At 39.9% G+C, this 15,413-nt stretch overlaps 1 protein-coding gene across 4 annotated transcripts in view; it reads right to left on the reverse strand.

Annotated features, from left to right (window-relative positions):
- The window catches only part of ASAP1 (ArfGAP with SH3 domain, ankyrin repeat and PH domain 1), a 2,547,392-nt gene that overhangs the window by 1,011,193 nt on the left and 1,520,786 nt on the right, over window positions 1-15,413 (reverse strand). For 2 of the 4 annotated variants that reach the window (XM_044067035.1, XM_044067033.1), the window contains exon 11: window positions 9,192-9,200. The exons of the other annotated variants lie outside the window; for them this stretch is intronic. In XM_044067035.1, the coding sequence (XP_043922970.1) occupies window positions 9,192-9,200 (9 nt within the window). The remainder of the gene's footprint in view (window positions 1-9,191; window positions 9,201-15,413) is intronic. 4 annotated transcript variants of the gene reach the window in all.

A 15,413-nucleotide genomic window follows, 5' to 3' on the forward strand; every position in this document is an offset into this window, starting at 1 on the left:
CTTGTGTTTTGCTTGCATCCTGTTTTAACAGCATATTAAAACTTCAAAAGAGACCACAGCTCTCTCTGTTCTGAGTCAGGCAGAAATAAGAACTGATTAATTAAGGACTCATTCATAAGACAGAAGAGGTCACTTAAGGTTAATCACTTGTTAACAGAGGGGGTGGAGCTAGGAACTAAAATTTCTATTTAAGGAGTAAACTAAAACATTTCAGAGCTTTACCAGAAAGGCTCATCCAGACTCTGCTACACTTTGCTGTGAAGGAAAGGTTAGTTTGCTTTTATTTTTGTATTACTGTATTGCCTTTCTATATTTTGAATACTGTAGTTTGTTTTCTTTACCTTGTGTTTTGCTTGCATCCTGTTTTAACAGCATATTAAAACTTCAAAAGAGACCACAGCTCTCTCTGTTCTGAGTCAGGCAGAAATAAGAACTGATTAATTAAGGACTCATTCATAAGACAGAAGAGGTCACTTAAGGTTAATCACTTAACAGAGGGGGTGGAGCTAGGAACTAAAATTTCTATTTAAGGAGTAAACTAAAACATTTCAGAGCTTTACCAGAAAGGCTCATCCAGACTCTGCTACACTTTGCTGTGAAGGAAAGGTTAGTTTGCTTTTATTTTTGTATTACTGTATTGCCTTTCTATATTTTGAATACTGTAGTTTGTTTTCTTTACCTTGTGTTTTGCTTGCATTCTGTTTTAACAGCATATGAAAACTTCAAAAGAGACCACAGCTCTCTCTGTTCTGAGTCAGGCAGAAATAAGAACCGATTAATTAAGGACTCATTCATAGTTCATAGGTTCATAGTTTAGTACTAAGCTAACTGCCCTTGTGAGCCATTTTAAGCCTAGCCAATTATCCTTTGTGAGATTCAAACCCTGCACCCTGTGTTTGTAAGGCAAACATCTTAGCCATTTAGCCACCCTCCCAACCCCATAGCCACCCTCCCAACCCCATAAGACAGAAGAGGTCACTTAAGGTTAATCACTTGTTAACAGAGGGGGTGGAGCTAGGAACTAAAATTTCTATTTAAGGAGTAAACTAAAACATTTCAGAGCTTTACCAGAAAGGCTCATCCAGACTCTGCTACACTTTGCTGTGAAGGAAAGGTTAGTTTGCTTTTATTTTTTGTATTACTGTATTGCCTTTCTATATTTTGAATACTGTAGTTTGTTTTCTTTACCTTGTGTTTTGCTTGCATCCTGTTTTAACAGCATATTAAAACGTTGAAAGAGACCACAGCTCTCTCTGTTCTGAGTCAGGCAGAAATAAGAACTGATTAATTAAGGACTCATTCATAAGACAGAAGAGGTCACTTAAGGTTAATCACTTGTTAACAGAGGGGGTGGAGCTAGGAACTAAAATTTCTATTTAAGGAGTAAACTAAAACATTTCAGAGCTTTACCAGAAAGGCTCATCCAGACTCTGCTACACTTTGCTGTGAAGGAAAGGTTAGTTTGCTTTTATTTTTGTATTACTGTATTGCCTTTCTATATTTTGAATACTGTAGTTTGTTTTCTTTACCTTGTGTTTTGCTTGCATTCTGTTTTAACAGCATATTAAAACTTCAAAAGAGACCACAGCTCTCTCTGTTCTGAGTCAGGCAGAAATAAGAACTGATTAATTAAGGACTCATTCATAAGACAGAAGAGGTCACTTAAGGTTAATCACTTGTTAACAGAGGGGTGGAGCTAGGAACTAAAATTTCTATTTAAGGAGTAAACTAAAACATTTCAGAGCTTTACCAGAAAGGCTCATCCAGACTCTGCTACACTTTGCTGTGAAGGAAAGGTTAGGTTGCTTTTATTTTTGTATTACTGTATTGCCTTTCTATATTTTGAATACTGTAGTTTGTTTTCTTTACCTTGTGTTTTGCTTGCATTCTGTTTTAACAGCATATTAAAACTTCAAAAGAGACCACAGCTCTCTCTGTTCTGAGTCAGGCAGAAATAAGAACTGATTAATTAAGGACTCATTCATAAGACAGAAGAGGTCACTTAAGGTTAATCACTTGTTAACAGAGGGGGTGGAGCTAGGAACTAAAATTTCTATTTAAGGAGTAAACTAAAACATTTCAGAGCTTTACCAGAAAGGCTCATCCAGACTCTGCTACACTTTGCTGTGAAGGAAAGGTTAGTTTGCTTTTATTTTTTGTATTACTGTATTGCCTTTCTATATTTTGAATACTGTAGTTTGTTTTCTTTACCTTGTGTTTTGCTTGCATCCTGTTTTAACAGCATATTAAAACTTCAAAAGAGACCACAGCTCTCTCTGTTCTGAGTCAGGTAGAATTTTTCCCGCCCACCCACCCATTTAAGTTGTCTTGTTAAATACCACTGTCTTTCTAGTTGCCCGCCTCTTATGTTAATCTGACCATATATCTCATTTCTCTCTAGTTTCACTGGCTTATGTCAGTAATCACAAAATCATCATTTTTGAAATCCCACCCCTTCAATTATTTAAATTTATTGGCCATCCTACAGTATTTCGTAGCACCAAAATACAAAAGTGACCACCCCTTTCAATCCATCTTGCTGTTTTAAAAATAGTAACTCTCCACTAAACCTTAACTTTTTAAACAGGTAAAACTCAAGTTACCTACTTTCACATCTAACTTCTCTAGTTCACACTGCAGAGTGCATTCTTTTCAATCTTACCTTTAAGCATCCCTGTGACTAGCACTTTCTCTAATACCTGCTGGAAAGCACTAGGAAGCCTTAAACTCATACAAACACTGAACTCTCCTTGTTAACAAGGAGGAATTAACAGTAGGCACTAAACAGCCTATAATTGCAAAGTACCTTGCTAAGGAAACAGCTCCTATACTTTACAAAGAAAAAAAAAGCCCCAAACCAGGCATGTCCAAGGGTCAGCTTCCGGTGATTTCTCCTGTCCACCTGGTGAATCTGGGCATACTGGGGCAATGCAGCAATTGCCTCATGTACACAGACAACCCTCTCCTCCTACCACCCAACACTACAACCTGTGAGAGATGCACTTACATAGCCAAAATGGAAGCAAAGCTCTCTCCACCCAAGATTGTGCTAAACAGTCAAGAGGAGAAGGTTAACACCCACACTACACCTCAAGCAACACATAGCCCTTCTAAACCCGCACCACCAACACCCACATATAGCAACACTAAATCCACATATGCAGAGGCCCTTAACTGTAACCTGCCCAAGCAACAAAGACCTCTGAAGCTGAAATGCAAACAAACACCAATCACAACCAATGTGTCACATAGTTCACAACACCAGTGTGCCACCCAGCAACAGCCCCTAAGGCAAGACAATGTACCTAACACTTTAGTCATAGGTGACTCTATAGTCCGGCACACTGATCTCCCTCTCATCAGGTTGAATAAGGAGAAAATTACAGTCAGCTGCCTGTCGGGTGCCAGGATCCGCCACATAATGCATGCACTCAAGTCACTCCACAACAAGTACAAATATGACTCTGCCATTGTCCATGTTGGAGTGAATGACTTGAGACGTACCTCCCTGGACTACATGAAAAGAGACATGGAAGAGCTCTCGGATCATGTGGCCCAGGCAGGTATGACCCTAGCCCTGAGTAGCATCCTGCCTTCGCCCAGAATGATACCACAATATAAGGATAAAATGATTGACTTCAACAATTGGCTGAGCTTATGGTGTCATTCAAAGGGAATCCAGTATCTGTCTGCCTGGGATGACATGATTGACAGACCACGATGCTTTGCCAGAGATGGTCTGCACCTGTCGCCCCTGGGATTCAGGTTACTGGCTAAGGCTCTTGCCACCCCTATAGTGCCTTTTTTAGGCAAACTTCAAAGGACAAAACCACCACCGTAACAGGTACAAGCATGCAAAATCTGAAGGTAATGCTACTCAATGCTAGAAATCTAAACCTCAAAATGCACTCTCTCGAGGCACTCCTAAAATGGAGAACATCGATATCTGTGCAGTAACTGAGACCTGGTTCAAGACTCCAGAGAGCACCCCTGCAATACCAGGCTACAACTCTTACCACACTTTTCGCCACCAAACCAGGACCGAAACACTAAAGGTGGAGGAGTGTCAATATTCACCAAGGATATTCACACCACCAGGCTAGTTGGCCAACACAATGTGTCTGAAATTCTCCAAGTGCAACTAACACTAGGTAAGACTGCAATCCAAATTGTAGCTTGCTACAGATCCCCACCATACCCCAAGATTCTCACTACACCTTTCTAAACATACTGGAAAATATTAAGATAGAACCAAACACCCTAATACTGGGTGATTTTAACTATCCTGCCATTAACTGGGAAAACTACTCATGTCCCAACACCTTTGCGCAACGGTTCTTGGAATTCATAAATTCCAACGCCCTGGATCAACTAATCCATAGTCCCACCAGGGGCTCCAATATCCTAGACCTGGTCATTACCAACATGGGAAATCAATGCTCCATACCTATGGTCACCCCCTCGTTAGTCAGGTCTGACCATAAGCTAATCACCCTTAACATCCCACCCCCACCGCCCAGTAAAGAAACCACCATAAAAAAACTTCTCCAAAGCCAACTTCATGCTACTCAAGTCAGAAGTGACAAACTTCATGACACGCATGCAGATGGGAACTGAAAGTTCAACTGCTGAATCCTACACTAAGGCACTGTACGAGCACATCCACTCATGCATGAATCGTGCCATCCCAAATAGAACCAAAATGCTCTCATCCAAAAAAAGGAAGCCAATCTGGTGGTTCCCTGCCATAAACAAAATTTAAAACAAAAGGAAGAAACTTTTGCAGAAAAGAGGAAAATCCCAGGATGCAAAAAACTCCCTTACTAGCCTCAGTAAGAAACTGAGATGCCTCATAAAATCCTCCAAAGCTAGTTACGAAAATAAAATTGCCAAAGATTCCAAAGACAACCACAAAGGATTCTATAACTATGTCAAGAATCTAAATGGCAATGCTCAGATCTGCTCTGAGCTAAAACAGAATGGCATTAAATATACTGATCCGAAGGATATTGCCAATATCCTGGCAGATCGATTCAGTGCCAACTTCACCCCTCTCACCCCTAAATGGCCCATCTCAATACCAGAAGATTGCCAAATTCCAGTAATAACGGCCACACAGGTACAAAACGCACTCTCTAAAGCCAAGAATACAGCATCCATGGGACCAGATGACATCCCGGGCTGTGTACTACATGAACTACAATATGAACTGGCACCTCACCTAAGTGTCATGTTTAATCATAGCCTCACCTCAGGTTTCATGCCCACTGAGTGGGCCAGAGCTACAGTTATCCCAATCCACAAGGGGATCCACCTTGGATCCCGGAAACTACCGTCCCATCAGTCTGACAAGCCTTATCTGCAAGGCGATGGAGCGTATTATCATGGAACTTATAAACAAAGACATTGGCAACCTTCAAACACTGGACCCCACCCAGTTTGGGTTTGTGAAGGGCCGATCTTGTCTCCTGAACCTGATTGACTTCTTTGAATCAGTCTCCAGAGCCATGGACAAGGGTAAGGTGGTCCACTCAGCCTATCTAGACCTTGCCAAGGCCTTTGACACCATCCCCACTCTGGAATCATAGATAAACTTACTAAGTTGGGCATTAATCCCTATGTCACCCAATGGGTTGCTAAATGGCTTACTGATAGAACCCACACTGTAAAAGTAGCCGACTCCAAATCCAGCTCCAGACAAGTGACAAATGGAGTACCTCAGGGTTCAGTCCTGGGGCGCTCTTGTTTGGCATCTACTTCTCTGAAGTACAGGTCAACACTAAGGGACTCTGGCTAACAAAGTTTGCAGATGACTGCAAACTGGGAGCCATTATTGAATCCCCAAATGATGTGGATACTCTACAAAAGGGCCTTACAGAAACAGATGCTTGGTGCCAGAGCCATGGGCTCAAGCTCAATGCCAAGAAATGTATTGTTATCCCCTTTGGGAAAAAAACATGTATCCATGAATTACCATATAGGTGGCAGTACACTAAACACAGAAAGTGTGATAAGAGACTTAGGGACACAGGTGGATAGTGGTCTCACCTTCGATAACCACATCGCCACAACAGTCAGGAAATCCTTCTATGTGGCACACCTCATCACGAAGGGCTTTTCATCCAGAAAAAGGAGGTCATTGTCCCACTGTACTCATCCCTCATTAGACCCATTATAGAATACAACACCCCATTTGGTATGTACCTCTCAAGACATCTGCAACAACTGGAAAGGCCTCAGAAATACCTCACTAAAAGAATCACAGGCCTAAAGCAGATGCCCTACGCTGACCGCCTTAGCAAACTCCAGCTATACTCTGTCGCATATCGTCTACTCAGAGGCGATCTCTGCTTAACATACAAGGCCATGTCAAACCCAGAGCTGTTGGACATGCTACACTTAAAGAAATCCCAATCCCTCAGAGCTACACGCTCCAGAGATCTAAACCTTGTCATCACAATAAACAAAACATGCTGGAGGGATATGTTCCTGACCCAGAGACTCCCCAGACTCTGGAATAGATTGCCCATACATGTCAAGCAGAGTGCCTCTTTGGACCTCTTCAAGAGGAACCTTGACGATTGGATGGGAGAAAGGAAATTCACCCCAGGGATCACGTCAGTCGCCCTGCTAGACAGGGGTACAGGAAAGTAAATAATGTGGGAAGAAATAGCCAGGGAATTGTTATGGCTAGGCTTGTATAGGCCCTAAGGCTGATAGCCTAGTACCAACCTATGAAGAGTAGCAGTCATCCTATCTCCCAGCCAAAAAGTCTGGCCTTGTTCCAGTCTCTGTCCATAATCCTCTGGAGAAGTAGGAGAACACCAGCGAAAGGACGGCAACTCAAGAAGTTGCAAGCCTTTCTGTGCTAATTTCCAAAAGGCGTTTCTCCTACCCATCTACCCTCCAGGATACCAGAAAGCCCAGCTGAAGTGCAATATATCAGACAAGGATTTTTAATACAGCCCAGTCAGTACAGGGACAAGGAATGGAATAATTAAACCTTAACTGGCAAGGAAGCAGGATTCCTGACAGAGACAGGACTCTGACTTTGACCCAGAAAGGATTTTAGGTGGGACTGAAGCCCCCATCTCAATGACAACTCTAGTCTAACAACCCACTGCTGTCATACAATCATGTCTGCTTTTCTGACAAGGCATCCAATGCGGAAAACAGACAGTGACTAAGGTGAGGCTAAGCCAGGAAGGTAGCCAGACTGAAGATGAGATCTTCTCTAACCCCTAGTCAAAAAGGGTACTGATTGCAGGCATGTCTCCTCCATCCATCCCAAGGCCCTGGGACCTGCACAAGTGAGATTCACACCTGAAGGCTCTAAGCCCCAAAATGTCCCAAATGACAGATGATAACTTCTTGCCTACTCTGTCCCACTATAGGTCTTCCAGTCCATCAGCTCGTAGGAAAATGGATTTGTGTGCAGTGAATACAGAAGGACCAACAAGACCATAGATAAGTCAGCAAAGACAGCCTTGGGGTGTTTCTATGGGGTATTGCTCCATTCTGCTGAAGGCTAGTACAAGGCCTCAGCCCTCCTAGTGACTGCATCAGCAGAGAGAAGATGTGTTTAGGTTTAGTAATAATAATGCCCAATGGTGGCTCCAAGGGCGGGATGATAAGAGAGTCTGGGTATGATGCACAACACAGCAGCCTCAGTCTAAGACCAAACATGACACCAAGCACTCCATGACATCCCTAAAAGTGGTACCATTTGCTAAGAAGACACAGGAACTCCAGGACTGTGAAGTTTCATCTGTTTTACAAAGACTTCTCAATTAGCTCCATGAGAGATGAAGTGGAACTGAGTCTTGAGCACACTAGTTCTGAAAGCTGAATGAAAAGAATGTTTTGCTAGTAACAGCAAAGTGTGACGTGCAAAATGTCAGTGGCAAAACAGAACTGGTAGGAGAAAGGTAAGGATTTGCTTACAAAGTCAATGCATATCTGCACAGCAAACATTATCACGAGTCTGCATTAGCTGCTGAACACTGGAATGTCTGGGAAAAAAAAAAAATATATATATATATATATATATATATGTGTGTGTATGTGTGTGTGTGTGTGCGCGTGCGCGTGAATACTAGATGGCAGACAAGATGAACCCAACCACATGAATTTTCAAGGAGGGGTCGCAGTATAAGATTTTTGAAGGCATGCAATATTACACACACAAAAAAAAACTCAATGTAGACACAGCTTAACTATGGTTATTAGTATAGCAAACCCTTATCACTGGCAAAGCAGCACATTTCTGGAAGCTGCCTACCTGATAAAGTAATACAGCCATATTTCAAAGTTTCTTTTCTTTTTTTTTTTTTCCACATTTGCCCAACAACAGCTAAGCAAACATATGAGAGCTGACAATCCCCAAAATAAAAACATTTTAATGACAACAAGGGATGCAGATATTGCAGTCGCGTTGCGTGGAACCCGAGGTTTAGTGGGTATTAACACAACCTGAGGCAGCATTAAGTATCGGTGAAAGGATGCCACCCCCCAACAGGCAGTAGACTTGCATTCTGAATTGTAAGCAAGAGTACTTGCTATATAAGGAAGCTGCCTTTACCAGATTACTATACATCCACTATTCACTTGCAGCCTTTGAGCCACCTGTCATCAAATGCTGTTTGAAGGGATATAGCTGTAGTGCTTGGATGTCCACTAAACTTGGCAAGGAAAGTATATGAATTTAAACTATAAAAAATAAAAAAAATCACAACATAGCTGCGTGAATTAATTTGACCAGCAGTAAGTTAACACAAGCTGTGCAATGATATCAGGAGCTAGTTTTTTTAAGTACCACAAGCATAATAATAAAACAAACAATATTTAGTGATTAACAGTACAAGTTTTTCAAATAAGAAATGTTATCTTACCATCCTTCTAATAAGAAAATGGCAGTAAAGGCAGATTATTTCAGTCATGCTTGGTAAACAATGAGAAATGCATATTTGAATCTTGGAGAGTTGCTTCAATTAAAAGCTAGGCTCTGCAGAGACAAATTAAGTAGACATTCTACAGATTTTTTTAAAGGAGCAAGCAATTCCTTTCTGATGACACTTTCAATAACCTGTGATAAAAGAACTGTTTACTGTGTTTCTTAACAAAAACAGGGTTTCAAGACAATGACCAAACCACAATCAAACCAAATGCAAAGATTAAAAGTTTCCACTTACTCTCCTAGACTTCGATCAGGAAAGGCAAAAGCAACAAAGGAAAGAAAAAGTAAATATCATGAAAAATCCGTATTACATTTGTAATTTTCTGTTCACTTTCAGATGCAGTAATTACATTAAAAGTTCAGTCAGTAAATAGCAATTACATAATAAAACACACAACACATTCATTACAGGTACCAGTTCAAGTTATAGGCTGTTCAAAGATAAATTAGACACACTTAAATAGATGGTTTTGGCAGTCAGATACTTATCTAGACACTTGTGTGACAACACTGAAGCATATTGTGTGGGAGAATATTCACCCATCTAGAAGGATAAACAAAGCTAAAGAAAAACTAGCTAAATGAAACTAATCACTTGAATACATTTACATTCCTTGTCCTTGACTGTTTCCCAGGAAATGCAGCCAAATTTAGTTGGTAAAAAACACTACAACTCCTCATAACATGAGGTAACAAGAGTTATTTATTCTCTTTCACTAAGTAGTCTAGGATTACATGACAATGAAGCAAGCTTCTATCCATAATGATACTTAACAGGGTTTAAGTAAAGGGCTCCCTTTTTTTTATCTGTGCTCCCCTGCCATGTTTTCACCTTGCAATTAAGCTCCCCTACTATGTTTTCTCCTCACAGTTAACAGCAATGAGACAGTCTGCATTTCATTCATGGGAAGCGCAGGAGACAGCCCCAGGAGTGAGAATTTCATGCCAGAGTTTATCAGGTATTCAGGATATCAAACATGCAGCATTTTTTTTTTTTTTTTACTTACTAAGTGATTTACTACTGTTAACCAGCAGTCTTACAAAGCCAAAAAAATGAAATCACAAGGTATATAAAAGCACAATAAGAAAACGCAAAATATTGTTCAGGTAGAACTGCTATTATATACAGCACAACACTCGAGTTCTGCAGCAATTATGATATACAGATTGGCCAAGATATTATAAACACTATTCTACAAACCGTGTGCGTCTTTTTAGGTGCTAGTCATCTATTCCACGTTGTGGCAGCATTCACTAAACAACAAAACTGCCTAATCACTATGGTGAAACTATACCAAGAATAAAAAAGAATAGTTAAGATCACCTCAGGTCTCAGGTTAAAAATTGCAACTCCTTCCTATGCAACATGTCTAGTAGGATCTAACTGAATTTTAGTAGCACGGCTTGGCATATACAGCAAAAGTTAAAGCAAGAAAAAAAAATAAGGTGAAGGATCAGATGAAGAGGCAAGAAATATGGAAAATGCATACATACAGTTACAAGTTTAGAAAACTCTTGGAACAACCTCATGTTGACCAGGATCAAACACAGGAATAATTAAGGAGAGATGAATTTAAACCAAAAGACAAAAGGTTAATACTTGCAGCCCAAGACAGTGGACTACATACATGTTGGCTTACAAAGTCCACATTGGAGAAACCGACAAATGTAGGTTTGTAAAACAGAACTGGTGAAGTAACTGAATTGCTTCCTATCTCACGAGTCTTTCAGAGAAAATTGTTGCTGGTTGCAATACACTAATGGCAAAAGGACTGTATACTGAAAGGCATAATAATGAGGCAAGACTGTTGCACTGGGAATTGTGCAAAATTATATTACTGAGGTAGCTGAAAACCTTGGAAACATAAGCCACAAAGCATTAAAGAAATGATCAAGTTTATATCACATGGGATCACCCATTACCAACAGTTCAAAAAATAGATGTGAGAAAACCAGATATAGTAGTCATGAAAAGAAGACAAAAGTAGGACTGATCACTGAAATTGCTAAACCCAGTGACTAAAATGTCTTATGTACAGAGAGACACAAAGTCATAAAATGCCAGGATTTGCAGACAGAAATGAGGGCAATGTGGAAGAAGGATACCCAGACATTTCCAATAGTAGTGGGAGCAATGGGTCTTAAAAAAAATAATTTACAATTGTACTTAGATATGTTACCGATACATGTAACTTCGTATGAATTGTAAAAGGAGTCAATACTGGGCACATTGCAGGTGCTGTGAAGAGCACTTCTAGCTAACATTAAAGATTGAAACAATACTAATTTCATGAATTTTAATCATACTTTGACTTGGGAATGGGGTCCAGTCATGTCTCGGTATTAGGCACCCAAAAGACTTGCAGAAATTAAAAAAGTCGCAAAAGTTAAGTACTTTCAGTGAGCAACTTCTGGCTTATATTCACAGTTAAACCTGAATACCATTAAGAGGGATAAACAAACTTTTCAAGAACTATACAGCAAGAACAGTAAACCTCACTGCTACTAACTACAATGGTAAATATCAGAATTGTTTCACTAGGTCACACAAGTAGTAATGTTGTAATACTTAAGATAAATAAGCAAGAATGAATTCCCTCAGCAGCCCAGTGTGAGAGATTATCACAAATGATATCTTGTGAGGCATATAAAAACATGTAAGGTCCTCAGACTTCCTTGGTTATTTTCCTTGCAGTGAGTTGTTTGCGTGCTGGGGCAAACTCCATGCAAAGGCTCTTGGCTCAGTGGGACATGTCTTGATCTATAGGTACATGAGCATACACAGGGGATTTCCCAGAGGCAGTTACATGGGGATTAAGAATCTTCCTGTTAAGGAGCTAATTCCTGTAGCCCAAAGGTCCAAGATTTGATTCCGTCCACCTCCGTTTGCCTACTGTGTGACTCTGATCAAGCCATTCCACTAGACAGCAATCCCAGGTTGCCCTGAAAAGGGAAACTTGTGTCCAGTGGACTTAAGTGGTTACAAATGGACAAAACTTAAAACACTTAGATCCCTAAAACATGACAAGCATGGGCTAGGAATGTGGTTCACCTGGCCACTTGCCCTTGAGTTAAGTAGGGACATTTGCTGCTGTTATCACTTTACCTGACTCTCTGACTGCCTTATCCTTGAACTGCTTTCCTATATACTTTTTAGGGGGATATCTGAGGTTAGAGGCAAAGTGGAAGATGTCAAGGCAGTACAGGTCAAGGAAGTGAATCTCTTTCTAAAGAGTCTTTCAGAGAACTGGTTTTAATAACTGGTTTTAATTTATAGAAATGGAGCAGAATGGGGTTTCCAGGAAGGGATTGAGTATTAATTTTACTTTAAAAACTGAAGCAGATTTATTTATTTTTTTATCAGAGGTTGATCATTTAACTAAATGCTGCAGTGTTTACATTTCTAACACTGACAATATGCATGGTTTCTAATGAACTATAAGATGCCACTGACAGCTACTGGGTCAGTCACAGATAGCTAAAGTAAGCAACAAACGTATTGCTTGGCGGCATATCGGTCGAAGTGCATCCTCCTATTTTAACCTTGCAGTGCCTTATAACAACTGTTATTAGTTTGTCACAAAAGTTTGTCAAATTACTTGACTACTTCTGTAGGCTAATGGTCCTCCCTTGACTGTACTAGTCATGTAGGTCAGCTCACAAGTGGAACAGTGGGCTGTATTGAAAGCCTGACTACTCTAGCCAGAAATAACACTGAGTAACTTTACCCAGGATTGCAGATTGCTAGTTATGGATTCAGTTTATCCATATACCTTAGGATATGGAATTGTACATCTGTAGTGCCTTATTACCAACTTCTTTTATACACTGCTCTTTGGTCTGACTAGAATTAGTTGCACATTGTAACAGTTTTTTTTTTTGTGACACACATGGAAGTTTTGCCATCACTTAAAAGCACAAATCGTAATGTATTCTGGAAAAATATCTATTGTTTTGCACAGTCACAGAAGTTAGTGTCATCTGTCATGCCTGCAGAAATGTTAATACATTCTCTTTGGAGTGGAAGGGTGCTGTCTGCTCAACAATGTTGGTCTTTCGACAGTAAGTAAGTAGTAATGAGCAGGTAATTAAAGCATAAAAGACACATTCTGAGCGGCCTGGCTTTCTATATTATCTTGAACAAGGGAGACTGTTTGCAGTGATGAATAAAACAATGGCACACATTCCTAATGTCTGGGTAAGGCAGATGTAAATATTTTTGCAAATATCCCCAAATGCTGTAACCAGACTGATTTAAGTGAAATGAAATTGATAGCCGGGATTGGGGGTTGGTATAATGGTTGAAACACAAGATAAAGGATATGATTCTCACCTTTGAAGAGGAAACTGGCAAGGCTTAAAAGGTATGGGGACCAGTGTTTTTTTGTGAAAAATGTCATTAGTCAAGCAAAACATAACTAGTTTTTCTCCCAGTTAATGACAAAATGCAGGATAAGGACAATTAAGTGTAAAATGTCATATCCTGCTTCCTTGAAACTTTTGCTGATGTCTGGTGTTAATGACCTTTGCTGAATTGGAAGGATCATTAATGTCCTGACAAGTTATGATCTGAGCTAGTAGGAACAGGGTGGTGATCCAATTTCTGATGAAGGGGAAAGAAGCAAAGAGGCACAGTAAGGCATAGTGGATTCACATGGTCTGAAGGGGAATGCCTGTCTGATCTCTGGAAATACCCAGGAGTTTAAACAATGGTTAGTGGAGGAATAGAGAGAATAGACAAACTAATGATATTATTGATGAATTTGCCCCATACATGTAAATAAAGCTGGAACTCTGGCAGCTTACTGGACTGAAATATAAAGAAGTGGCATTTTAATTGTATGTGCTTAAAAGGGTTACTCATTCCAATGATAATTTCTAGTTGGGGGTTGCCTCTGGTGAGCTCACAAAAAGTGAAAATTAGACCTTGTGGACACATCTCTCCAGCAGAACTTCATAACAGTTGATGTCACCAGTCCTTGACTGAGTAAAGAGCTATTGAGTTTAATTTACTCAGCAGCCTTGATTTACAGGGCTGGCAAAGACTGTGGCAGTATTAATATGCACTACAGTGAACAGGCTCTGCTTCTGATTGGAATAACACCTACGGAGAATGCAGCTGATAATGGTAAGTTATTTTGCATCTGCCAAACATGAATTAATAAGCACACTACTCTTTGATGTGGGGAGGGCAATGGATTAACTGTGGATACAATGTGTTGCAGGAGTTCAGAAATTAGGCCTACTGTTACCAAGGTATATTGGGATTTTTGTGACTATGTCAAACTTTTGTAATTTAATGATAACTGGAGTGCAGATTATGAAGACTGGGAACCTCTTAAGAATGGGGCAGAGACTGCCAGAGTCCTCCTGACACATTGTTGAATTTCAGAGTTGTCATTGGTAAATCAGACTAAAAACAGCAACATTATAAGCGAAATATATGTATTAAAAGAGACTTCATAATATGATACCTATGAATCTTGCTGTCAATAGTCTGCATTCAAATGATTTCATGTCTCTACTATGGCAGTTTGAAAACAGGATCGCCAATGGTCTGTAGGTTGCAATTTCAAAGGCAGCAACAAACTGTTCTCATATAATGTAAAAAACACACCCAACAATGTCCAGGTGCCTTTGCAATAAACCTTTAGAAATCCAAGAAAAAGTGCAGAAAGGTAGCAAAGACAAGGCTCCAGTTTCTTCAGAAACACAAACTGCTTTATTCACACAACACAAGCGCTTTCATTAGATGCTTCTTCAGGTGTGTGCATATCATCACAGAACCGTTTTATACCATAATTATACATCACATGACAGAACCATTTAATATTTAAAAGAGCATGTACTTGTTAAAACATACAAAATTATATAAAAAACATAAATATATATATAATAAACCTTCTAATCACTACCTACGTAGTGGTCTATTTTTTAAAATAGGTCTCATAGGTACATGGTCATTCAAACCATGCCCTATGTCAGCCCTCAGTCTCACAATCCAGTTTGCCTCTAACTCCTTGGTCCTAGCCCTAATGTCACCTCCCCTCCTGTTCTCAAAGCATCTGCCCGAAACCATAAACTTAAACCTATGTCTATCATTTGTTTCAAAGACGTGCTTCGCAAGGGCATTAAATGTGCTTTTCTTCTTTATATGATAGATATGCTCTCTTATTCTATCTTTAAGTAATGTATAATTATGGTATAAAACAGGTGGTTCTTTGATGATATGCATACACCTGAAGAAGCATCTAGTGAAAGCGCTTGTGTTGTGTGAATAAAGCAGTTTGTGTTTCTGAAGAAACTGGAGCCTTGCCTTTGCTACCTTTCTGCACTTTTTCTTGGATTTCTAGTGGTTTATTGCAAAGGCACCTGGATATGGTTGGGTTTGTTCTTTACATTTGTTTTATTCTTTCCCAACAAATCCAGGATTATGGCTGCAGGAAAAGAGAATGTT

The sequence above is a fragment of the Protopterus annectens genome, chromosome 3.part1 (genome assembly GCF_019279795.1).
Source record: "Protopterus annectens isolate FY-2018-M chromosome 3.part1, PAN1.0, whole genome shotgun sequence".
In the NCBI taxonomy this organism is placed as follows: Eukaryota; Metazoa; Chordata; order Ceratodontiformes; family Protopteridae; genus Protopterus; species Protopterus annectens.